Source organism: Simochromis diagramma, unplaced genomic scaffold, assembly GCF_900408965.1.
Source record: "Simochromis diagramma unplaced genomic scaffold, fSimDia1.1 OVJJ01000487.1, whole genome shotgun sequence".
Lineage (NCBI taxonomy): Eukaryota > Metazoa > Chordata > Actinopteri > Cichliformes > Cichlidae > Simochromis > Simochromis diagramma.
In genome coordinates this window covers 831,076-858,611 of record NW_024387305.1, presented here as the reverse complement: position 1 = coordinate 858,611, position 27,536 = coordinate 831,076, and the positions used below count along the sequence as shown (strand labels likewise).

General features: G+C 37.7%; 1 protein-coding gene and 1 long non-coding RNA gene across 8 annotated transcripts; one reads left to right on the top strand and one right to left on the bottom strand.

Annotated features, from left to right (window-relative positions):
- Positions 1-123: 123 nt before the first annotated feature.
- gne (glucosamine (UDP-N-acetyl)-2-epimerase/N-acetylmannosamine kinase) lies at positions 124-26,095 on the bottom strand. Of its 7 annotated transcripts, none has more exons than XM_040004440.1 (15): positions 18,826-18,948; positions 14,856-14,879; positions 14,678-14,749; positions 14,306-14,454; positions 13,381-13,627; positions 12,673-12,880; positions 12,434-12,586; positions 12,115-12,327; positions 11,484-11,571; positions 10,546-10,756; positions 10,308-10,437; positions 10,000-10,221; positions 8,770-8,952; positions 5,123-5,239; positions 124-2,097 (listed from the first exon to the last, which is right to left on the bottom strand). In XM_040004440.1, exons 1-15 carry the CDS (start codon positions 18,862-18,864, stop codon positions 1,862-1,864), a joined length of 2,292 nt encoding a protein of 763 aa, XP_039860374.1. In that variant the 5' UTR covers positions 18,865-18,948; the 3' UTR covers positions 124-1,861. The 7 variants fall into 7 exon arrangements, with proteins under 7 accessions (XP_039860374.1, XP_039860381.1, XP_039860380.1 ...); XM_040004447.1 differs by lacking the exons at positions 14,856-14,879; positions 18,826-18,948 and adding exons at positions 19,791-19,859; positions 25,913-26,095 and having other exon boundaries at positions 1,862-2,097; XM_040004446.1 differs by lacking the exons at positions 14,856-14,879; positions 18,826-18,948 and adding exons at positions 19,791-19,859; positions 25,923-26,095 and having other exon boundaries at positions 1,862-2,097.
- LOC120716816 lies at positions 13,543-27,475 on the top strand. The gene is made up of 5 exons (XR_005692046.1): positions 13,543-13,648; positions 14,191-14,775; positions 17,120-17,173; positions 18,935-19,076; positions 26,797-27,475. It is a non-coding gene; the product is annotated as an uncharacterized LOC120716816 (long non-coding RNA).
- The last annotated feature ends 61 nt before the right edge of the window (positions 27,476-27,536 follow it).

Sequence of the window (27,536 nt, the reverse complement as noted above, 5' to 3'; positions counted from 1 at the left end):
CACCATTGGCTTTTTTTGACTTATTAATTCTTGCTTTTGCAGTCATTGATTTCATCAATGAGCAAAAAGAACAAAGGTGTAAAAAAACAGCCTCATATTCTCGGCAGTGAAACTTGCAAACGGTGGTAATTAAAAGTTCTTTATTACACAAATATCAACAGCCTTTTAGATTCAAAACTGGCATAACCGTTGGTAGCACAGATTCAACAAGATAAAATAAACATCTTGGTCCATGTTGATAGCCACACGCAGTTGCTGCAGATTTGTCGGCTAGACATCCATGAAGCCATTCTTCCCCTTCCACCACATCCCAAAGGTGCTGCGTTGGATTGAGATCTGGTGACTTTGGAGGTTTTTTTTGACTACACTGGCGTGTTCATGAAACAAGTTTAAGAAGTTCTGAGCTTTGTGACGTGATTAGATATTTGCGTTAACAAGCAGATGAATCGGCGTAAAGTGTTCAGTGTTTGTTCGTTAATATTAAAACTGATCTGGTCAACAGATAGGAGAGGAGCCACTATCGAGTGCTCAACATTTGTAGGAATTCCTTCAGGTCCACTGGAAAAGCATTTCAGGTGAAAACCTCATAAAGACCTCAATGCATGTTTAATGCATAAATTAAACATTTATAAGTTTTAAAACAAAACTGAAGACATCAAAATTTGAAAATTAATTTTTAAAACAAAGAAAGAAAAAATTGATTAAATAGGTGTTTTGCCTTCTAAACAGTAAATGTTTTAATCTGGTCAAATGACACCTTGGATGTATACTCACTGTAACATTTCAAAGATGCAAAGAAAAAATGTTTGAACTGCTATGCAGTTTCAATTTTTCTTTGGACACTAACTAAAAAGTTGAATAATAAATACTTAATTAACTTCAGTCTATTTCTTACAATTGTCTAAAACTTATTTTCTCGATGAATATTAAACAAACATCCACAGAAATGTATTTAAAACTTACAAATAGCATGTATTGTGCAATACAGTATAAAGGTGTACATAAAAACCATGTTGTACATCTTCAGAAGAATAACATCTTCATAACAAGCCTGGGAAAAACTTAAACAAAACAAACAAACAAACAAACAACCCCCCCAACCTCTTATCATACTATAGCATCCATAGATCCAAAGCAGTTTTAATCATGTTTATTATACACCAAACACCGACAACATTAAAACCACCTGCCTAGTACTCTGCATGTCCCACTTGTCCTCTAAATGGGGCAAAGGTCTTGTGGGTTGAATCTTTATAGTAAGGCAAGGCTGGTGCTGCTGTTGGGGACTACTACCACATTGTTGGGTATTCTTCATGTAAGTGAGTTGTAGTTTTAATGTTGTGACAGATTGGTGTATATTTAAAGTTACTTAATACCATTTTAGATTATTTCATTCATAAAAAAAGAAGAACAAGAACAACAACAACACACACAAAAAAAACTAAAAATGTAAATTGTGTAATGTTGAAAACAGATACAATTGGAAATGCAACATCTGCACGAAATTGATAGAAAACTAAAGTTACAATAGAAAGAAAGCAACAGAAGCAAGATTCAGCTATAATTTGGTCACAAGGTTTCTATAAATAGACTATTCCATCCATCCACACCACAAGCACAGAAGGAAGGTTCTAGCTTGTACAGATGGGTTTTGGAGATTAATTCAACCTCGATACTATAGGCACTGTACAAAAGAGAATTAGGATTTCTGGCCCATGCACTAGACCCACTCCCACTTCACATGTGTTTCCGGATTTTAATCCGACTAACAGACTTCAACTTTGGAGAATAATAACTGTACTTGTATGTTTGTTAGACCACAGGGACAAAACTGCCTTGCAGGTTTTAATGATTTTGTTCTTTAATATATTCTTCTGGTTGCATAGTCTAACACCATGCTGGCTGCTCCAAGTAAAGCTGGTTCTTCCAAGTCTGATGTTACAACCTTGATGTTTTGGACAGAGAAGAGCGCTCTCTGCGAGATGACATGCTGCACTGGCGCCTGGTAGTAAGAGGCCAAGACTCCAGACAGAATCACCTGTGAAGGGTTGACTATGTGGAGGATGTTGATGATGCCCACACCCAGTGCAGTGGCGGCTAAAAAGGGTAAGAACACATAAGGAAGTTATATTTTATCTTTTTTTAAATATATCTTTTAAAACATTACCACATAATCTAAATAACAGGCTGCCTATTTCCATCTGTTTCCACGTGTATGCCAGGTTTTGAGATTTCTTTCATATAACAAAAGGGGTGTGTTATAAACGGTAACACACGGCTGTGTTAACCCCACAGAAGAACTCCTACTCAAATAATGCCTACTGTAAATGTAAGATGCCCAGTAATATGTCCACGAGTAATTTATTTATAGTATTGACTCTTAAGTTAAATTCAGGCTGTTGTGTACATGTGAAAATAAATCAGATTTAGACTAGAGATGGACCGATCCAATATTACGTATCGGTCCGATACTGACGTAAATTACTGGATCGGATATCGGAGAGAAATAAAAAATGTAATCCGATCCATTAAATATCAAAAAAACACCTCACAAAACTTGCGACATGGTGTAACTCGGCCCATAACCGTAGCACGTCGGAGCAGTGTGCTCACATGATAGAGCGGCTGTGTGTATTTGTAGCCTCAACCAGCATTTCATCTGTGATCCCAGAGAGAAGCAAAGCAAGTGTGTAAGTTCATCTCTGAATGTTTGTAAAGCATTCCCACATTAAGCTTAACAACTGATATATGGAGCGACTGCCTCTTCTCTCTCCCTCTCCTGTTGCTACTTCAATCATGAAACTGCTTAATGATCAGCTGATCGGCTTTTCTGTCGTGAGTCCGTCTCTCTTCTTTGTTTTTGGCCCACTTTGCACCAGAAAGAGGAAACCAGTGGCTGAACAACAGCAGCACGTTTAAGCTTGATAAGCTGTTGTTAGAATTTATTTAATATTACTTTCTAGACCAGGATCTTTTTCTACGTAGCTGACGGCTGGTAACTGTGCAGGGGCGGATCTAGCAAAGTTTAGCCAGGGGGGCCTATAGAGATTGAAAATGTGACGTCATTCAGGGGTAAAACCGCAAAGAATTCTGGGAACTCGTGGCAAGAGGTACTAGCGCACGCAGGCTTTCAATTGAAATCAGTCACACAGCGATAAAATGAAACACAAAAATGGCAAGAAGCTGTTGTATTATTAACTGCAATAGCCGGTCGCATGACAGCCACGGGAAGCCGACGGGTAAAGAGATCGGTTGTTATCGGATTACGTCGTTGAAGAGAAATTGTTCGAGCCATGTTTCCTGAAGTAACAAAGAGGCGACGGGTGGCCTGGATTGCAGCCATTCAAAGACCAAATATAAAGTCTCAGAACACTCCAGCTCACATGTTAGTCTGCTCCAAGCATTTCCACAAAGGTCAGTCTGCTGTTGTAGTTAATACGTCATTTTTCTTGATATAATTGGTGATATAGGTTACAAGCAAGTCTGGCGCTGAACAGAAATTATCGCGCTATGCTCCTTTGTTTATTGTGCATAAATAGTGAATTGTCCTGACACAATATTGCGTTTCGCTTCTGTTATTATGGTACATTGACAAAAACATATACTTTTATTCACAGGATAAAACAGGTTTTTTGAATCACTAATTGCCCAGTACGATTACAGCATACAGTATTATTGTCACTGCTACATTTCTGTAATGCGTACCAGAAATTATTTCCACTACTAATTAATTACCGTTGAGCTCAAAGGTCCTATTAATAAACGGTTAACGAATGTGAATTTATGAAGACGATTTGTGAGACTGGTAAACTTATGATACATACGATGGTCTTTCGTTCTACGCGGTGTATTTCAAGGTCCTCTACCCATCCGTTGGTAAACTGTACCTGGGCTTGTTGCAGTGACCTGAAGTTACTAAAAACTTCATGAGTGTATGCACTCACTCCAAGAAGCGTATAATTATAAATCTGAGCGTGGTGAAAGTTGGGCAGCATGCTAACGTCTTTTGTCCACTCTGTGTGCTCGTACGGGTCTGACCCTTTCACTCCTTTGATTTTTTCCTCGTATCTTTTCTTTGACTTTTCATCAAGTCCGTCTTTGTACGGACCGACATTGTTCTCCTTCGTTTTGTACATTCCTTTTTTGGGGGGGCAAAGAAAAAGCAAGAATTTATTGGAACCGGAAAATGAACGTTTTGCGGTGCTGCAAATGCTTGCATTTGATGCGGTACTTGGATTGTTTTGCCACGAGTTCCCGGCATGCAATGTGCGAAAGTCACGTGGTCTGTCAATCTCTATATGGCATTCACAGGGAAAAGGGGGCACAAAGACATACTTTTCTTTCTTATTCTCATTTAAAATGTCTAGCTTTTAATAAATAATTATCTGAATCTTACACCCAAAGTTTTAATCTGATGTAAAATGTCCATTACTGTATATAGTAACTGTTAAGTCTAATATACCCTAGTAAGCTATAGTGCTTTTTCCTTTGGGAAGATACCATCTGTGCAGTCTGCAATTCTGTTGAAGAAAGATGTTGAATCTATTTAATTATTCTTGAAAAATAATTTATTTCTGTGCATTTTTTTCCAACCTGCATCAAATTAAAGTTGATTACATCGATTAAGCATCATGAGGTGGAGGGTGGGGGGTGGTTCCCTATTTTTTTTTTTGCTGGGAGTTTGCAACCCTGTTAGTTAGGTTGCTTAATATTTCTGCTAAGTACTCTTTAAAATACCAGAATAAGGAGGATGGAGTAGGTTTAAGTTTATTAGATCAGTATTGCTGAACTATGAAATATTTTGGGTGCAGTGTATTTTTTACATACAGGTATAACAGAATAGCTTTAGTGTTGTTGTTTATTTAAACTTGAGTATGAACTTATACAAAATGCAGCAAGATATTTAAAAAAAAGAGTTTTATTGATTAAAAAACACTATATCGGATTCATATCGGTATCGGCAGATATCCAAATTTATGATATCGGTATCGGACATAAAAAAGTGGTATCGTGCAATCTCTAATTTAGACCACTGCTGAGGTAGAAATATTGTCAACCCCATTTTCAAGCTAGGTGAACCTATTATTCTCTACTATTTTCTCTGTGTTCTTTGTGAACTAACCCTTGGTCAGAACAGCGTCGGCTTTGGAGTTTCCCATTTTGGCTGCACTGATAAGATGTGCAGCAGTGATTGGCTCTGAGAGTTTCATATCCATCCCCTCCACCTTCAACAGATCCTCTGTAAAAAAACAAACACACAAACAAAAAAAAAAAAAACACATGGATAATGAACATGGATAATGATAAATGGAATAAAGCCACTTGAGACATACAACAAGAAGGGTTATGCTTAATTACTTCCTGACGTCGCTCATTCCTGTGCTGGATTTAAACTGACTTTACAGCTTAAGAAACAGGAACTAGCATTGCAGGATACAGTTTTATCTAAATAATACCAATCTCACTGTTTACGAGATTATCATGTGATGGATGACTGAGTTGCTAAACAAAAACTCAATAAATATATATTTGTTTAAAAAGATTATAGAATACAACATAAAACCATAAGAGTTGAGGTACAATTTTCTCTACCCCATCAAGAAAATACACGCCCCAATTTAAAAACAAACAAACAAACAAAAAAAACCCCACCCGGCCTTCTGTGTAAAATGTAAATAAAAACAGAATACAACACTTTCCCAAACCCATAAATCCACATTTTACTCAAAACAGAAAATATAAAATCGTATCAAACATTTTAACAGAGTCACTTTACTATTTAATGAAAAATATTTGCTCATTTTGAATTTGATGCCAGCAACGCATCTCAAAAGTTGGGAACTAATTATACTAATATTAACTGGCAACAGGTCAGAAACATGATTGGGGATAAAAGGTTGACCACTCCATCTATCAATGCAGGTTAAATCTCTATCACTCAAAGAAGGAGCCATGTGTTAGCATCTGCTTAAAATTTCCTGGGTAAACACTACTTAGGCTACTTCTGTGCTTACATTGAACTTATGCTGTTTCAGTACTATTGCACTATAATGCTGATTGCTGCTGCTACCACTTAGTGTCAATACATTCACACTCTTGGGTAGGGATGGGTACCGGTGTCCGGTGCCATGATGGCACCGGTTCTGACATAAACGGTAGTAACCAGACAGAAAAGCAGCGCACATTTCGGTGCTTTTTTTTCCTGAGCTGTGATACACTTCTAGCCAATCATTTTACCTTTGCGAGGATAGTAGGCGGGGCCAGGTACGTACGTTCTTTTAGAGCAGAGCTACAGATTAAAAATGCCCAAAGCGAAGCGGTCAAAAGTCTGGCTGTACTTCACAGCAAAATATGCAAACTCAGCAGCCTGCAACAAGTGCTTTAAGGTGATACTGTGATATGAATGAATGAATGAATGAATGTCTTTTTATTCGAGCAACCAAATAATAAAGTTATTGTAATGTACAATTACACAAAAAAAGAAAAAAACAAGTTTAGCTCGAAAAGGAGTGGGATGAAGACAAGCTTTTTAACTCCCACCCCTACAATCTTATCTGAGTTTTAAATTTTGTAGTTGCGCAGTACATTTAAATATTTGTGGCATACAATTACGGTTATAAAATGATCGCATTGTCATAATTACAACATACAGTAGTGTAAATATTTAGCATCAATAATACAGTCTTTGTTACCACCGTTGAATATCACAGTCATCACCATCATGGTCATTACATTACCATTACATCTTCTCCGTATATTATTTATATTTTAGCTATGAAAATATCAATGAAGTATGCTTCCGTTGTATAGTTGTAACTTCATCAATTTTACTTTTAAGAATTAATTCTGGTTTACTGTTTCCTAATAATGGAGATAACAGTAATAACAACAGCGTAAGACAATATCAACAGTGTCCAATTCAACTCTACAAAATAATTGTTTATATAAGTATTTGTTGTTATCATTCTATATATAAAAAAAGAAAAAAGAAAGAAATAATACAATGAATATATTATTATTTACTATCATGGATAAACAATCACACACTCGGTTCCTCTTTGTACCTTGACAATATACATTTTTTGTACCTCGATTTAAACAGATGAATATTTGGACATTGCTTGAGCTCTACATCCAGTCTGTTCCAAAGTTTCACTCCACACACAGACACACACAAACTTTTCCTGGTAGTTCTAACTATCTGCCTTTTAAAGTTACTACATCCCCTCAAATTGTAACCTCCTTCTTTATGTGTAAAGAGCTTTTGGATATTTTCTGGCAGTATACCCTCATTTGCCTTATATAGAAGTTGAGCAGTCGAGAATTCAACTAAATCAATCAATTTTAATAGTTTTGACTGCAAAAACAAAATATTAGTGTGACTATAATATCCTACCTTATACATTATTCTTATAGCACGTTTTTGTAGTATAGTCAGGTGATGCAGAGAACTTTTGTAATTATTGCCCCACACCTCTACACAATAAGTCAAGTATGGTAGGACTAGTACACAGTATAACAAAAACATTGCATGGCAGTTTAAGAAGAACTTGGCTCTATTTATGATTGAGATACTTTTGGACACTTTATTTTGTATATGTCTGATGTGTGATTTCCAGCATAATTTGCTATCAATCATTACTCCCAAAAATTTTATTTCTGATACTACATCAATGACTACACCATCTATTTTTATTACAGTATCTACATTTACATTGTAATTCCCAAAGAACATTACCTTGGTTTTGCTCAAATTTATAGATAATTTGTTAACATCCATCCATATTTTTAATTTCCTTAACTCATTGTTAATGTTAAGTACATTAACAATACTGTCAAAGGAGGTAACTCCTCAAATCCGATGAAACACCTGGCGACGCATAGCGTGTTTTTTTTTTTTTTTTTTAAAAAGCCGAGAAATGCGCCGTATTTGATAGCTTGCTGCGAGACCTCACACCGAGCACATCTACTGCGGGTGGGTTGCCTGTTATCGGACCCGGATTTAGCAACATCCCCCAAAAACCCGAAGAGGAGAGTCCTGGCCCCTAGCCCTGCCAGTGTAGCAGAAAAGATGACGGATGATGATGGCAGCAGCAGCCGTTCTTCTCTGCGTGAGTAGCTTAATGTTGTTCGTGTGTAATTTACGTTGAGTAGGCTAACCACGTTATTACATTAATGCATGTAAGTTGAACTAGCAAACATCATCATAGCTACATGCGGCTGTCTTCTTGTTTGATGGCAGGTACTCCCTTCACCCTGGCCAAAAAGGCTAAAATGACCAAAGAAAAAGAGGGAAACAGCTAAACATGAGAGGTTTTTGGATAAAGTTTGTGTTTTTTCCATTGTTTAAGCACTGCTTCCAGCCAAGAGTGATACCATATATGCCCCATAGCTGCAGAAAAGGCTAACATTGTTATCTTTTTACAAAAAACCGGCTAAACATGAGAGGTTTTTGGACCAATTTTCTGTTCTCCATTCTTTAAGCACCGGTTTCGTTAGAGGCGATCCTGCCAATGCTCTATTAAAAAAAAAAAAAGTTGATGGTGTAAAATTTAGTTGCACTTTCTGTTGCTCTGGTATCGTAAGAAAACTTGTAAAAGATTATCTGCTGGATAAAGATTTATTTTGTGTTTATGTTTTTGTGGAGAGATTTCAATTTTTACATTTTCAAAGGTTTCTAAAGCCAAGTGTTGGTAAGCGCATAGCCAATATCCACTATTCAAAAACAAAAAAAAAAAACCCAAAAAAAACAAAAAACAAATCGCTCACCATCATGCAGTTTTTTGGCCTCTCTCTGAAGGGCCATCCCGGATGCATAGGCCTCTATACAGCCACGGCTGCCACACATACACTCTGGGCCTTCCAGGGAAACCATGATGTGACCCAGCTCAGCAGCACAGAAGGTACTACCATGGACCAACTCATTGTGATGGATAATTCCTCCTCCAATACCTGCACACAGAGTCAAAATATTTTTTACTTCCTGAGACTTAAATAACCAGACGATGTAATTTACAAAAAGAATAAGGCAGTAAATATTATTTCAGCTGTAAAAATCATCATCGTAGTTTGTTTGAATTCATACAGGTCTCACAGTTATCATTAGTGGTGCAACGGATCAAAAATCTCACGGTTCGGATCGGATCAATTTTCGGATCAGCAAAAAAAGAAAAAAGACAAAAATTTAACATTTACTTATTGAAGTATTTTTTGCCTGTTAAAAACATTCACCTCAAGACTCATTCCGCGCAATTATTAAAAAAAAAATTATGGTACAATATAGGGCAGTATAGGGCTTTGTATCTACCACTCAATTCAATTCAATTTTATTTATAAAGCGCCAAATCACAGCAACAGTCGGCTCAAGGCGCATTATATTGCAAGGTAGACCCTACAATAATAGACCATACCACTCATTATATTGCACTCCGCTGTGATATAATGAGCTGTCACATTGCTTTCCGTTGCCCTGGAGGTCCACCCATTTGTAGTTAGGGCAACAGAAGATGCCTGGGACAGTTCAGCCACAACTTAAATCTTTTCCTGCTCATACATGCTTGGAACGATCTTGCCACTAAAGTGGACGCGAACGGGATATCATAGCCTGGCTCAAGCACGTTCATCATAGTTTAAACCCCTTGTTTTGCACAACGGAATACGGCCTCCCGTCTGCAGCTAAACACCCCAGTAGCATTTTGTAATAGCTTTAGCCTGATCGGACTGGGCAGCAAAGGGCTGCTTAAACACCGCAAACTCCTCTGCTCCTCCACTTGGACCGCTAGCGCTGGCCATAACTATTGCTTGACAGACCCACCACGCGCACCATACATATACTTTTTTTTTTCTTCTTTTTCGAATCTTCGGATCACGTGCGTACCGAACCGCGGAGTGGGATCGGTTCGGATTACGGATCAACCGTGATCTGCTGCACCACTAGTTATCATGCAAATAGATGAAGATCCTCATCTGAAAAACTTTAAAAAAACAAAAACTTCTCACCTGTTCCTGTGATGACTGTGACAAAGTTCTCCACTCCTTTGCCGTGACCAAACTTCCTCTCTGCCAGTGCAGCACAGTTGCCATCATTGTCAACCCAGACGGGTAGGTGTAAAGCATCTGATATGGGCGTTCTTAGGTCCACAGAAGACCACTCCTGAATCAGCTTTGTGGAGTGAAGGACCACACCATCTTGGGGGTTTACACGCCCACCAGTGGACACTCCTAAAGAGCAGAAATAAATCTGAAATTGTTTTGCTGGGTTTTTTTCCTATGTGTAAATGTGTTTTAGTATTAGTGTGTTTTCATACCGACACCAAGTATTCTACAGTTAAGGCCCACAGCATCCCGCATGGCATCATTGCACATCTTTAATATGAGTTCCATTCTGGCCTCGAAAGTCTTTGGATTGGGCTGGCTGTATTTCTTCACTATGGTGCCCTGGAAAAGTTTAAAAAAACAAAACAACAGAACAGACGAAAGCTTTTGAAAGTGAAAATGAAGAAACATTTAAAAAAACATTTAAAGTTTAGTGTTCATCCAGCCTACCCTCATGCAGACAATGGCCACTCTGAGGTTGGTCCCTCCCAGGTCGACGGCCAAAGCACTTTGTGTCTCTAGGATATGATCAATGTCCTGGGAAATCGGATCTTTCACAGGAGGGAAGCAGAAGGTCTTTTGGAGAGGCTCATCCAGGTCAATAGAACGGAGAAACTTGAGAATACGAGGCACTGCGTTGCCATCACCATAAATCTTAGAACTGATTTAAACAAACAAACAAACAAACAAACATATTTGCGTGTTTGCATATTTGCTAATATAAACATTTTTTAAAATTTTGTTTTGACTCCAAATACAGTTCAGTGTAACCCATTGTTACATTATTACCTTCTCCTGATTCTCAAACTTTTTTTTTTAATTATGTCACGGACAGTGACTCTGCCATAACCCCTTTTTTTTTAAATAATTTGGATAAAATCTGCCTTATAGACAAACAGTTTGGTAAAGTAACACAGTTTTCTTCTTTCTAAGACTGCACACAATAATCACAGACGTATATAACATTCACCTGCATGTCTATTGTTGGTTAATGAGCCTGACCTGATTCTGTACAAAACATGTTATGTTAAACATACCCTAGGATATACATCTTGCCATTTCCTGCTACTTCTAATATCTTAAAGGGCTTTAACAAAGACAATTCATCAACTGACTCATTTGATAGATATGCAAAAAAGTAAGTACTGGCTGGCAGAGGAAAAACAGGTCACACAACTTGAATGTGACAAACTGATAATGACAGACTGTAATTTCCAACATATTTTTGAAATCCTGTTCAACAGGACTTTCAACTGGCACTGTAAGTAAAGTTACTGAAAATATACAGCAGTTCCTTCATTGAAAGAAGGCTTGGCAAATGAAAATACACAGTTAAAAATTTTGGTCAAACACCCAGGGGACAAATGAAGATTGTACACTGGCCATACCAGGGGTATCTCTTTCCAAACTGCAGCTCCAGAGCATGGTAGATTTTATTGTGAGTGTCGGCATCTCTGACATGTAAAACATTTTCACCTGGGAGAAAAAAAAAATGTCCTCAAGTTAATAAGAAAAACAACCTGAGACAGATTTAGCAGAACAATACAGCTTGGTAGGTTGAGGAAAATAACCTTGATGTTTTTGTACCATTTTGTCTTCCAGCAGCCTCAATCCTTTAAATGTTCAGGACAATTAATTCATGTCCCAGTAAATGATTCTTTCCAGCTATACCACACATACTGACATTATATTACTCAATCATTAACATATACTAAAAAAATAAATAAAACATGAGTCTCAGTGGAGTCTTTTGGACTGTGATGACCTGACTGTCTACTAATAGCGCTGGGTGTTTGTCTCCTGGAGATGGGATTGATAGCGGATATTATGGGAATAGTATGAGAAAGTTCATGATGGGATAATCATTCCCGCTGTAACTTGTTTTCACCTTTTCCTCTTGATATTGCATGACTTAAAAAAAAAAAAAAGAAGAAGAAGAAAACGTTGCGCCTTTGTTTAGCTCCTGTGAAGCTTTGTATGAGATAAGCTCAGGGCAATTGACATTCTTGTTACACTTACCTGTTTCTCTGCCTGTTTGTCTTGTTCCCAGGTTAATGACAGGTGTGCCAAAGGCCCCAGCCTCTCGTACCCCGCAGCTGCTGTTTCCAATCATGCAGCCAGCATGTGACACAAGCTGGATGAACTGCTCAAAAGGAATGTGCTTCACTGCTCGGAAGTTTGGGTGTTGCTCAATCCCCTTTCTTCGCATAACACGTACCATCTCCTTACTTCCTGTTTATAGGAGAAATGCTTATGTTATTTTTCTCAACTTTTGTTTGAGTGTCCAAACCTTATTGAAAAGAGGACTTTAAAAACAGTAACCACAGGTGGAGCTAACCGGCATCAATGTTGGGAAAGAGGATGAGAGTCTTCTTGTTGAAGGAAATCAACGCATCCAGCATCAGCCCATAGATTTTAATAGAGTGCTGGATGTCCGTCGTGACCGGGTGCTGCAATGCTACAATATAGTCACCTTCCTGGACCTTGTCACCTGCAAGATGCAAATATCACATAAAATACAAACGTAGATTTATTTCTCATTAAATAATTTTGTCCTGTGAATATATTTCTGCATACCCAACCAGCTTTTGATGATATCCATGTAGTCCTCTCTGTGATGAGACAATAGCAGCTTGTCATATGAAGGGCAGCCAGCAAGGAGGATACGAGAGTGGTCCTCACACATAGCTATGAGGTGCTGCTCTGCCATCCGTGTGCAGCAGGCGTGGTAATGGGCCAGTTTACTGATAGCATGGCGGATTGAGTCATCAATTGTACCACTAACCTGGAACAAGCAGCACAGGATAGAGTTAAAAATAATAATAATACTGATGTAACCACCCCCATCCTCCAGTAACTAGTGTCCCCTATGTTTTAAATTCTAGGTGACTCCCTTCTTTTGTTATCACATTAACAAGATTTTCAGAAAACTTGACCTCTGAACTTGATCTCAAGGTCAAGGTCACCAAAATTCAAACTCCTCTGGCATGTTTTTGAAGATGCACCTATTGTATTAATTAGAAAACTCTAGGTGACAACTTTTGAGATACTGTTATGACATAGTTGGGTGTCCAAGCTGTCCACCTGCCCATCCCATCAGCCTTTTACAGCTGAGGGGTAAAACAAAAAGAAGAAAAGACTCTGCACTGGCAGAATGCATAAAAAATCTAAGTACTTATGATGTAATATTGCCCCCATATTTTAATTTTCTTTTCATTGTGTGCTGCTTTCAAGAAATGTAATTGCCTCTAATGAAGGAGAAACTGTTCAACTGGGTTTCCTCACCTCTCCTCCCTCCAGGTGAAGTATTCTAATATTCATTAATGCTGCAGCAGTAGCCAAAGCGAGAGCATCGAAACGATCACCGTGTACAACCAGGATGTCAGGTTTCAGTCTCTGTATAACATCAGGGAGTTTTACAAGTGCCAGCCCAACACTTTCCACCATGGCAGCCTCGTCCTCTCCTCTCACAATAGTGTGGAGCTTCGAGCCAATGTCAAAGTCGTCCTGCTCAATCATCCGAAAAGTGTTCCTGCAAAAACAAAACATTTCGGTAAGTTGCAAACAGCACAATGTATACTGAAAGTTCCAAATCATGGGATGGCAACAAAAGGTTTCATTTTTGCAATGTTTTTGAGATGCAAGAAAGAAAAAGAAAAAAGACTGGAAGCTTATTTTTGGAACTTGGCAATGTGAGATTCAAATTTTAAATGCTGACCAAGTTATCGGAGTTATCTTTTGCACACAAATATTGAGTGAGTATGGAAAATATGACACGTCTCTATGAATATTCTAGGCTTATATACTCTGTCTTGCTTAAAACATGCAGACCATTGTTATACTGTCTGTGCAGTTGTTTGACTCCTTTACAAATGTTCGAATCCCATCCGTTAGACACCAAAACTGGATTAATATCACAAATCTCTCAAATCTCAAACTCACTATTGATATCAATGTTTTTTTGCCGTCACTCCACAACTGTAATCTTTTCCTCAGCAACCAAACCCCATGAGTTGCTATGTAATTTTACTCCTAGTAAATCAGTTATGTGGTTTGGATGCACTGGTGTCCTTCAACTCTTCATTTATTTTACAGGTCACCGAGCAAACAAAATGTTGTTGGCTATTTTGTGAGCATCTTCTGAAGGTCCACAAGTGAAAAAGAAAAGAAAAAGTGGCTTTTGCAAAGGAAAAAAGTTGGGTCGTCTTACCCGTAGTCATCAATGAGATGTGAACCAAGCACCACAACTTCCAGTTCAAAGTCTTCTGGGTGGGATTTGATCCCAGACATGATGGGGGCCAGCTTGGAATAATCTGCTCTGTTGCATGTTGCCACACACACCCTCAGTTTCCTCTTACACTAAACCAGAAAACAGTGTAACCACCACACGCACACAGAGACACACACAGACACACACAGACAGTTTTTGTCATTTTAATTTAGTATGCAAAACAAAGAAATACGTCTCTCAGTTATTTCACTGAGGTCTGAAGGAATATTATCAACTATATACTACATTTGTATCTGCTTCACAACAACTGTATACATTTTTTTTTAATTGAGCCAAGACATAAAATCATACCTGATTTGACTCTCCCATCTTTTCCATTGATTTCTTCTCTTTGTTCCTTTGCATTCTCAGAAAATACTGCTCCTGGGGGAAAAATAAAAATGCTGTAGGTAAGACCAAAATAAGAATGTGTAAAAAATTATCTTATACATTATTTTCTTTATACACAACACCCACAGATCATACTCACTTGGGCCTTCCAAATATTCAGAGGCTGAAGCATGAAAATAAACAAAACTACACTAAAAATGATTCATATTTAACATGAAGAACACACGCTAACACATTATTTACCCGCCAGAAAACATGCTCTACAACAGTGCTTTACTTTACAAGGCCAAAGTGACACACCTAGTAATGTGACGTAAGAAAACCTGTAGCACCAGCTATGCAGCTAATAACACTTTCAGCTTAACAGAAACACAGAAAGACGTATGCGAGAACTTTGGATTGGCAAAGACATAATTTATAGTACTTTTTAAATGTAAACTGTCATACTGTCTTCTGTGAGAAAAAATTATTGCTCCTCTTCCATTCACCCCTTATTCTGAATAAATACCAGATCCTGCAATATGTCATTTTAAAGGATTTATAGCTCCTCCAACACAGCTGAAATATAATGTCCTGAATTCCTCATTGATGATAGCTTTGTTTATTCACTAGACAATATTGCTTCCATTTGCTGCAAGGAAGAAACCATATCAGTTGTGTTTTACCAGTCTGTCTATATATTTAGGCAAATGAGGTATATCACTAAACTAATGCTGGTAACATATAATATTCAAGGTTCAAGGTTCTTTATTTGTCACATGCATAGTTATACAAGTATAACACACAGTGAAATGTAGCCTGACACGCTCCTCGACATGTGGGGGGGGTAGAGGAAGAACATTATATATTTATATATATAGTATATACATTGGGTGAATGTGCAGTAGTAGCAGCAAGCAGGTGAATTCTGTACATTAATATGTACAGAATTCACCTAATATTCATCATAAGTCATAATAAAAGTGCTGTAGGAATGCGTGCTGTATAATTTAGTTGATTAAATCGAGCCTATTAAAGCAAAGAAAGAAGCATGTGAATGCAAGTTAACACAGTATCACAGCCCCATCAAGAAGACAGAGACTTTACAGAGCAAGTATTGAAAAAATAAATAAATAAAATTTAAAAAATCAAACATAGGCCTAGTTTAGCTGCTTTAGAGTCATGCTCTCTAATTTTGAACATACCAATCTATGGGGCAGTTCAGTTCTGCAGCATATTTTCAGGGGTGATATACTCTAGTAAGTGAAAGACCTTTAGTTTTAACTGCTTGTATTGTTTTATTTTACTACAAAGTTATCTGGATAAGCCAGAACTTTGTATTACATTTAGTTGGTCAAATTACAAAGTCTCAAAAAATGTCTCAAAAAATACTTTTTTTTTTTAAAAGTCCAGGATAAGGTGGAGGAGGAGCCGTGGCATGGATGAAGGTTTCAAAACCCTGTTTGTCCATAATGTGCTTGAGATGTTCTGTGAAAGAGCTTAACAAAGCTACAAGACAAACAATTTGGATGGCGTATAGAATTGAGTCCAAGTTTCTACATAGTAAAAACATATCTAAATCATAATTCTGCAACTCAGAATGACCAACCCTAAAATGTGTCCAGGTAGTTCAACTGCAACACAAATGCAGCCATAGACAATATAAGTATTAACAGGGGGCTAGTCCAGAGGCCATTATTATGAATCAGGATTTTGGCTTATCCAGGTAACCTTATGGTTAACCCGCGTTTTTTGTGCTATAAGATTAGAGATCAGCAGCAACAAATCACCACCTATTGACCAATTCATTCTTAAATGCAACTTTATTTTAAACTGCTGGAGTTACATTTACTAATCCACACTAAGAATGCCCGTTCAATCACTGAAATTGATTTCACTTTTATCGACAAACAAACTAATTTCCATGTCTCATTTATTAAACTGTGGGACAGTAAGCTTCAAGTTTTTAAATGGATCCAGTTTAAAATTTCAGAGCTCTAATGTGTAGCCATCACCTTAAAAATAAACAGCAGCACTGAAAATATGCTAGGCCATACATTAATTAACTGGAATTAAAATGTTTATCTTACTGCTCTGCATGATAAATAACTAGATTTATGCATTTATGCAGCAATTTCTTCTGCCAGTGTTGCATTTTACTGTTTTTTATTTGTTCTTTATAGATTTTTAATCACCATTTGATAACTTCTGTAGAACAGCTGTCACTCATAGGGATCGTTTTTTGTGGAGGAGGTCATATGACCTGTGAAATACTCCTTTTAGCTTGGGTTAAGTTACCCTGAGTTAAACACTTTTGTGCGCCTGTTTATCCTGACTGCTAATGTAAAATACCCTGGTTGTGATGATCTTGCCTTGTAGTACCATCTAAGAAACATCCTCTGTGTCTTTCTGTTGCTTAAACAGGTAGTTCCAGATCCTGCTAGTCTTAAGGAAACAACCTGAATGATGTCAATTAAGGTATGCAATAGGCACATAAACGACACACCTAAAAACACAATAGTAAAAGATGAGCCTGTTCAAATCTTGACATTCATCTTCCTTTGTCACTAAAGATAAATAAGACCAATTTACATAAGGACATAAAGGGTAAGAGTTCCAAGCTGTCAAATTTGTTCTTAATTTTATCGATTCTATGATCTCTGCCTTATAGAATAATGTTATGGTTACAGATTAGAGAAAAAAAACAAGTTTGAATTCAATTCAGTACTTTATTGTCCCACAAGGGGAAATTTGTTTAGCACCAAGGGCAATGTATAGTGTATACACACTATATCGTGTATACAATATAGTGTGTTAAATCTAAATAAAATCACAAATAGATGTTTTTCAAATTATTTAAACCCATGTTTACATATAAAAATGCAAATAAATCGTGAAATTGAGAAAGATTTGAATATGAAACGACAACCAAGTTAGTCTATCGTTATACAATAATGTAACTAATGCAGTGATGCTTAACATTTTCTTTTCCTTGGCATTTGAGTACAACGGTAAAGATTTAAACATTTCACTTGTTAGCATATAGCTCTAAATCAACAGTCTTGCTCTTGTCAGGTGCTAACACCATTTTAAAGCAGAAATCCTAAAACTTTAGCCAATATTTCTTCCACAGAACATACAGCTAGCAACTCACAGATAGTCAGTGTGTTGTTATCATTATGCTGCCTCTGTTGCAAACTTTTGAATTTAATGGAAATAACACAAGAGAAACTAGTAAGCTAAGCATGGCCTTGAAGAAATAACTGCAGCTAGTCTATTGAAACCACATCTGACAATCAAGGTTTGAGACTGAGAAGCTGAAGTATCATAAGATGGTCCTACCCTGAAGGACAGAGCCATGAATCTAGCCACTGAGCTCCACTGAAAGTGTTTACTGGGGTCACAAATCAAATGGGTAGTAGCGCTATTTTCCATGTATAGCGTTCTACACAATCCACTTCCTTCTGCTAAATTAGCAGGTATAAGGTGTATCCACATTGGCTTCGCTTTCAGGCCTGGACCTCTACATCTTTCAAATATAGTATGTTTTAAGTAGCATTTTGTAGCTTTCCATCATTGCCTCCAAAATCAAGTACCTTGAAAGAAATGTGGATGATGTCTGTTGTTAACCGTTAAGTAATAGAAAAGCTGGTTTTGTTTTGTTTAGAATGAGGGCTTTGCTGCAGGAAAAGGCACCCTCACTTTAATTATTAAGAATTCAATCAGCTATCACAGAAGTGTGGTGCACCATGTTCTTCAACCCAATTTTAACCAAGTATTCATGCCAAGTGTTATATCTGTGATTTAGTTAAAGCAACATTAATTCTGGTGTTACATACACGGGTAAATCCTGTAATTTACCCTAAATTGTATTCAGCATGCGGTTGGTTCCACTCAAGCATCACAAGACAGCATCAGCAGCCAGCATTAAGGTATGGGAGGGGGCAGGGATGCATGCAGAACGCAAAGGCAGGAATGACACAGCAATAGGAGGCAGACAGAGATGCTCAACGTACAGAAGGGAGAAAAGAAAATGAGCAGCAATAATCAGATGATGATTTAAAACAAACGAACAAAAAATATATATATATGGAATCATGCTAAATGAGAAAAAGGCCCATCTGACTTACGTGAGGACTTATCTGCACAGAACCCAGATGCATATCCATGCCACACCTCTACAGATTCTTGGCTAAAAAGCAATCTTTGATTGTTATTATTGTATTCTTATTATCCAAGGATTTGTTTTTGCCGTTATCATGGATGTATTGAGGAACGAAGGGAGAGCATGCGCAACCCAGCACACAGCAGGAGAGAAAGGAAGTGAGAGAGGTAGCCCGACACAGACATAGAGCTGGGGGAGGAGCTGCAGGAGATGAGGGTAAGGTTCAATTGAAATAATGCCAATGATTCACCGAGTATGTGACAGCAAACAATGAAGAACAAAGGCTTGGCACTTCATACTGTATATCATATGCCTCTAGTTATTATGACAAAATAAAGTAATTCCCTATTGCAGTAATAGACATGAAATTGTTAAGTGCTGTTTTTCATGACCCTGTTTAAAAAAAAAAGGAAAGAAAAAAATGTCTATGCAATGTTAAACTAAAATGAAAACGCATAGTAATGATTTACTAATAATTTCAAAAAATATTAAAGCAGCTTTAAATAGTGTTTAGCTGCCACTGTACATTTAAAAGGTGCAAGAATTTGACTCCAATTAATTCAGTGATTATCAAACCAAATCTGCTGTCAGCATGAAACTGAATTGAACTGCACAAACTAAATTGAACTACATTAATTAAGTCAATTTAAATGAATGATTAAAGGGGTCATAGTAGGGATAGTTACAGGAAAACATTTATGCACAATATATTGATACAATAACCACTACTGCAAATACTGACTTTGAATTTATACATATAAACATTAACTTTACAAATATATTTTTACCTATATTTTTTAAAAATACAAAGAATAAAAAAAAAAAAAAGACTACAACATTATGTTTAACAAATTATTTGACAACTAATCTTTTAGTCTGTGTCACAGCTTACCTATGTCAGTAGAAGAAGAAAAACAGATCGAAATTTACCGTTAGGCCCTAACGATCCTTTTTCTCTCTCTCTGAATAATTAACGGTCATCAGTGCTGGGCCAAGTGCCTGAAAACATGCAACATTCACATTTAAAGCAGCATGCTATTAATCCTATGAAGCTGAAAGTATTTATTAAAGTCAAATAGCTGGATACAAATACAACCTCGACTTGTAACTGACCAGTAGGGAAAGGTTACATTCAGTGGTGGGTCTAATTATTAACCTTTTGTAAGCAGACATGTGCAACTCAAGCAATTCTTATGTTCAGACAGGTTTTGACCATTCTCCCTATAGGGCATGAGACTTGAGAGAGAATCATAAGAGGAGGCAACCGTACTATATTTTTTAATTATGTGGGGATGTCTGAATAAAGTCATGCATGAGGGACATTTCACAACTGACAGAAACGTCACTATGCATTGCATCTCTTAAAACGGCTTTAAGGAAGCAATGAAAACAGATATGTTTATGTAGTGAAAAATCACAATATCAGGAAACAGCTCGTCCTTGCATCGACAGCTAACACTTTAGCATGCAAACACGTAAATATTATACCATTTGTAAAGGATCCAGTCTTTGTCAGCTTTGCCTGGGCCCAAGCTGACTGAAGATCAATAGGTGAAGCTGAAAGCTGCGTGGTCTTATACAAAAATTTGAACGCATCTTTAAAAAACACGCTAAAGAGGAGTTGGAGAATCTAGCTTGAAATCTGCGTACAGTTCAAAAGCCAGTCATATCAATCACTGAATGTGACAGTGAACTCATCTCCAAATGTTAGGTGTACAAAGAGATAACCGCTTATTTCTGAAATATATCGGTCTTTATGCTATTCAATAAATACAAATAATTCTGAATGTAATGTATTTTTCAATAAATATTGAAGCAGGACTTTCTTTTTATGCAAAATCAATAATATGCTAAGGCAGTGCTAAACAGCTAAGCGGGCGATACATGCCACCTATACAACAAGCTTCCCAAGTTCACAACACGTTAAAAGAAAAGGAAGTGTAACACATTGTTAAGTTGCTTTCTTAAAGAGGTTTTTCTTTTTTGAAACATCTCTCACTGCCATTATATTGACCAAAGAAAGCAAATATTCTGAAATAAAATTAAAAATAAAACAGTGGTGAACATTCCCAGGAGGGGCCAGCCAACCAAAATAAGAGTCTATTGTCAACTCATTCAAGAGCTGTTGACTGTTAACCTACTGATTCAAGAAATCACTTATATAACTACAAAAAGTAAGTAATTTGTGTTTGGTCGATTATTTTTTTTACTGTGACAATGCCTATTCACAGTATGTTTTACATTTGTAAGGAAAATAGATTTTTTTGGTTAAGTAACAGAGTTGTGTTGCACCGATGAAAATCACGCCAAATCTTCTGTGCTAAATAACGCCAAAAAACGTATTCTGCTACTGCTATGATCTAAAGAGACTCAAGAACAATGTTATTGACATTTATCAGTGTAAAAAGGGCTACAAAGTCATTTTTACACTTTGGGACGGCAACAAGCCATGGTGAGAGCCATTCTCCATAAATGGAGCAAACCTGAAACAGTGGTGAACATTCCCAGGAGTGGCCAGCCAATCAAAATAAGAGTCTATTGTCAACTCATCCAACAGCTCACAAAAGAATCCCAAACAACTAAACAACTGTAGGCCTCCCTTGTCTGAGTTACGGTCTGTGTTCATGACGTAAGAGAATATTTCAGTTTTCTTATCTAGTCATCTGACTTGTAATACAATGGCAGGAACCTTGCAAGTGTTGTGTTATTTCAACTCTTAAGACTTCTAAAGCATTTTTATTGTCTGATAAAGACTGGTTGCATGCCAGTGCACACACCCACTTACTGGCACAGATAAACCCTTGGAAAGTTGCAGTTGAACTTGGAATGTGTGTGCAAGCTGTTACATCATGTGTCAAAACCGTCCCAAGTGGCCGCCTACTCCCATAAGACTGAATTACTGTAGGAGTTCAAATTAAAACGGAGACAAATATGATGCACCGTACTCCATTCTGCCATACCGGATCGAGAGTCATAGTGCTCACTGGCTCCGTAGGACTTTGTTTATTTAAGTAGTTCAGGGACCTGCAGGATCCTGCTTCACTCAATTTGCATAGGAGTTCAAGGTAACTTAGAAAAATTATCTATTTACAGGGAAAAAGTGACAGAACACTGAAAAATAGGAACAACAGCAGCTAAAATGTTCATTCAGATATATAAAGTCTTCATTAAAAAGCACAGAGGGAAGTACTTCCTGCTTTGCCCTAAGTAAATATGTTGCAACACAAAGAAATCCACACGAAGAACACTCTTCATCCCATGACAGTAATCTTTGAATTTAAAAGTTGATCTAACTGCTTTCCTTTTCAAAGGTACCCAGTTTCTGTAGTTCTGTTGTGCAGTTAAAATGTTTGCAAAGACACAAATAGGCCAAAGTCCACACCAAATATTTATTAAATATGGCTGCCAAAATGCCAACAGCACCTTATTTGCAGTCTAGGCTTTTCTTGTATTACCAATCTATGTAACACAGTGGTATAATGCCAACCAGTATAGATCACTGTCTTCCAAAGAATAGGGAGCAGTCACAACTAAGCCCAGACGTAGTTACATGATTGCTTCTCTCCTGCACACTGCTCATAAAAACTGCAAATAAAGCCTGACAAAATAACAGTTGAGGACCTTAAAGACAACTACGATGTAACCTTAGTGACACTTCCATGTAAAGGAAATACTGAGAATACTATTACCAAACTTATGGTACTGTATAATGGTTATGACACATGTTAAATATTTGACATCAGGGTTTGCACTGCCTCAACAAGCTGTCAATTCTATTAAGAACTATGCAAATACATTACCATCCGCATACAGCTGGAATATCCTGGTATACAAATTATACAGATCAGGTGTGCTGACTGACAAATAACACAAAAATAGCAATACAGAGTCAAAAGCAGCTCCCAGGTAAGACCAAGAGAGTAAAAGGGCATCATGGATAATCTGCATTTATTCCCATTAAGCTGACCAAGAACTGAATGTAAGGGTCTTCCTGTGTGGACATTGTTTTACACTGTGCTGCAAAGACTTGAACGTGTTGTACAGAGATTTCCAGCCCACAGCCCACTCAGTAGCTCTCTATTTCTCTGTCCATGAAGCTTTCAGCCCAGAAATCCTCCAATCCCTGACAGATTATACCACATCCACTGTTTCAAGATTAGTTTCAATGTAGATGCACACTTATAAAATTAAATAATAAATTAATTAAACTGCTTTAATATTTAAACATTATAATTTATTCAGCTGTTTTCAGCAGGCCAGTAAAAATATACATGGGCCAGTAAAGCTCAGAGCCCGGACCCAGAGCTGTTATGTTGGATACTACATTTTTACTAACATTATTTTTAAACATCTAAATCATCAGTACATCTGTTTTCTACAGCAGTAAACGTGGCATCAAAGCACAGGCCAACTGTCAGCACTGATGATCTTGTTCTACTCGCTTTTCTTCATGCTCTTTAAAAACACACAGACCCACCTACACACACTTTTTTTTTAAGCTCCTCTTAACACAAAGGTTAAAAGCGCTTGAACACTGCTAGCATAATGGACAGACTTTTGACGGGGCTTGCACACCAAGGCAAAGCAGGAGATGAATATAAATATATGCAGGAGATAAATGTGTTTCCAAACCAACTTCCTTCCAAGCCAAAGACTAGAAAATATGGTGAAAATATGGTGAAGCATATTCCATTCGGCTTCACCTGCACAAGTGCCAAGGTAGGGCTCCCCTGCAGAATTGGTTTTCCCTGCGTCGGGAGCACGCGCTGGGCTCTCCAAATCACGGACAAACAGTATCCTACATTCTTGATTTTTAGTTCACAAACACTTCTTGTAATGACTAACTACTCCTGACATGTTGGAGATGTTAGCTCTTTATACAATAAAATTACAGCGGGATACAAATAATATCAGGCTGATCCTGCCACAATTTGTTTCCCCGGTTCAAATCACGGACAAACAGTATCCCACAGCTGTTTATGTTTTTGAACCTATTTTGCACAGAGAGGCATTTTTTGAAAAATGTATTGATAGCAATGTTGAATATTATTACACAGGAAAAAAAAAACACAACTACACGTAAAATAATTACACCGTGACGCCTCTGCCTTTCTAAATGGAGGGACAGTAACTGCGTGTGTATATGTAAACGTGTAAAACCTGCAGATAGTCAGATTAACAGCAACAGTATTTTGTCTCTATCTGCCATTCTGCAATTCAGCTCATGTAAACAATAACGTGGCGCACAGCGTGACGTGAAAAAAAGGCACATACCTTTGACCTTGCGTGACGAACTCTGTATTCCTCGTCCGCACGTAAACACAAAAAGGGAGTTTTTAAAAATCAAAGTTTTCAGTGATTCGAAACGCCGTTTACGTGTGGACGAAAGACCCAAACGCATAGAAACAGCTGCGTTTTCAGAAATACTCATGTAGGTGTGGACGTAGCACAAAAGAGTTAGTAGTTTATTTTAGCACTACCTGTAATTTATTGCTTAATTATCTGCTTAATTGTTGTTAAAGAAGGGTGTGTGTGTGGTTGGAGGATGTGCTAGGGAGGCCTAGCAAAAAATTTTGGCAACCACTGTCTTAACATATTGAAGCATTCAAACAAGACCGAGTAAATACTGCTTGTCTATAATTATCTACAAGGGTGGGACAGTGGTGGTGGAGCTTACATCATATAACACAATCATAAATGACTCTTAAATATGCAGCAACTATTCCCATACTTTTCTGAGCAAACAAAGCAATAAATCAGGAAGTGTGCACACATCCTGCTTCCATCCTTCTTTACTGGTTTGCTATGTAATCACACCTGTTTGAATATATGCAGGAATACCTTATAAACGTATTACAAGTTTCAATCCATTACACTCTGGTATTTTTATTTCACCTTTACATCACTCATTCATAACCCCGACCGGTTATCGCCAATGCACTTGCTCATAGAGGGTCATATGACTTGGGGTTGTTTTCTCCTGTCTTCTTTGTATTATTGTAGGATCTTTACTTTACAATTATGATATTCATTCACTTGTCCTGTAAAGGCTTACACACAACATTCAGACATCTAAAAAATGGACAGAGTATTCTATCCAACCAACCATAATCTTCAAGTCATCCAGTTCAGACAAGTTGAGACGTTACATTAATACCACACTGCCATCTAATGTCGTTTTTAAGAAAGCAAGCTTTTTAGGGCAGTTCTACCACTGGTGTCTTGCAGATGTGGTTACACTACTAACTGGAACTTTCATCCACACCCACCTGCTCAAATTACATCAATGCTCTTGTGTGGATGTTTTATAGGTGGCCGGCGCGATCGGTGCAACATAACACACTAAATGCCAACATTAACCATTATAATTTTTTTCAGTTGTTTTCAGGAGGTCAGTAAAAATATACACGGCCCAGTAAAGCTCAGAGGGTACAGGGACACCCAGTGACTGACCGTTAACTTAACAGCCCCTTACATAATGCCAGTTTGCAAGTGCATGCCCTGATTTCTATTTAAAAATTAATCACCACTACGTATCGCTGAACTCAGTTGCAGAAAGTCATCCTTCTGCAACCAGAAATATTTTTAGACTAGATAAAGATTAAAATGATTGCCTTCGGACTTTTCTAAACGTAAAATAATGTTTAAAGAATTCAAGACATGCTCGGGCGGGTACAATCGGACTAACTTGTTATTTTCGCCTTATGTTCAAACGAATAGCTGTCTCAAGGAAGTTTAACTGTTTTAAATGAGGGCGGCTGTCGCTTGGTTTAGCCAGAAACTTATGCTAGGGTTAGCTAGCACGTTAGGAATCAATATAGTAAATGAGCTAAGAGTGCTGCTAACACCAGCACACCCCTTACAGGGCGCTGTTTCCCAGTTTGAGTGAGTGACACTTTATCCGGACAATCCCCAAAAAGTGAACAAACGTTTCGGAGTGGCCTGACACTCAAAGCTAGCTATGGTTAGCTGGCGAAATTATACTAAAGTTCCGTGAAGTTTCCATCTGTGTAACCATCATTTTAATCAGATTGCTGTGGGAATCCACTTACAGAAACTCACCATGAATCCTCCAGAAACGCCGTCCTCATCTCACGCTAAAACCATCGATGGCCACACTTTTTTCTATTCCGCTTTTGGGTTTCTGTGATTACGTCCCCAGTACTGTACATTGGTGCTCTCACACGAGGGGGTTTCAAGCTAACACAAACATGAAGCAAATCGCGACGACACCAGATGCACATAGTTTGGACCTTCAAAATAAAAGCCAGAGCGCTCACGATCAACGCCTTTTACACGGCGGGACTCAACACAATCTGTAACAATACCGGTCGTGTGTGTGTGTGTGTGTGTTATTTTACCCTTGTAAAGTTACTGTCCTAAAAACACAATTGTGCACGCTTTTAAGCTTTTATTTTATTGAACCCTACCCGGAAGTGCTATTGGTTGAGTTTCCCCCCTAAGCTTTATCATTACTCCAGGGGAATGCTAAGATACGTCAAAAAACCCGGCAACAACGTAGAATTAAACGAAATTACGCATATGGATAACGCAGTTAGACTTTACACGTAGTCAAATATGGTGGGGGAAATCGGAATGCTGCACATCTCTTCTGGAAAGATTTGTACACACTGGTTATATTGTGTAAATGAAAACTGAACGCACGGTTTGGAATTGTTAAAACTGATTTAAAACTATGTTACAGTACATAGTGCAACACGCATGTTGAATCTAGAAACTGTAGCACTAGCAGGTTACAATGATTTAACCTTGAGGAAAACATTGCGACGACATTATTTCTTTGGGCATGAACCTAGTCAGCTAGAGAAACACATAAATGAATGTCTTTCTAAGCAGTACCTTTACACAGCAGTGTTTTCGTCTTGGATGCAGCCCCCACAATGACTGATGCTATTTTATAACTGCTGCATTGCAGAGTTCATTCCCTGAAAAGCAGGACTGAAGTAGAATGAACTGACTGCATCATGGTGGTTTGGATGGACCCAGAGGAAACTCAACTCATACATGCCCTCCCCCCTTTGCTCTTTCCTCCTCCCAATTAGCCTTAAGATTTCACAAAACACCCGGCAGTGTTGTATTGTGTATGTGTGAAATTATGTCGACCTGGTTCAAGGACTGTAATGCAACTGTCTATTACATAATGAACAATAAAATAAAAGATGATATTGCACTGTGTGAGAACATTACTTAAAAACTATACATGACTAAGGTGTGCTCAGCTTTTGTACTATATCCAATTATGATGTGTATTCTGAATTAAACAGCCTGATAGTGGTTGGGTAAAAGCTGTCCCATGTGCTGTCACAACCGACATGGTGCCATCATTTTTAATATATTAAAAAATACTGGTGGCCACCAGTGCTATCCCTTAGCCTCCTAGTAGATGCACCTGTTGTATAAATGTGAAAATCCTGGATGATTTTATGAAAACTTTGACTTTGACCAAGTCAAGATCGCAGTGATTCTAACTTGTCCAAGATTTTTAGATGATGCACCTATAGTATGAATTGAAAATTCCTATGAGGCCTCATTCTCAAGTTATCACATTCATAAACTTTGGTGTGTACGCTGCCTGCCAATCCACCCGCCCAGCATGGTGAAAACAATACCCCATTAGACTTTTATGGCTGAGGGGTAAAAAAAATACCTGTTTTC

Coding starts and splice junctions, on each gene's coding strand:
- gne (XM_040004440.1), bottom strand. CDS start 18,864: ATGGATATGCATCTGGGTTCTGTGCAGATAAGTCCTCAC. Junction 8,953..9,999: donor CACAGTCATCACAGGAACAG/GTGAGAAGTTTT, acceptor CTCTGTGTGCAG/GTATTGGAGGAGGAATTATC. Junction 2,098..5,122: donor CGACGCTGTTCTGACCAAGG/GTTAGTTCACAA, acceptor TACCCTTTTTAG/CCGCCACTGCACTGGGTGTG.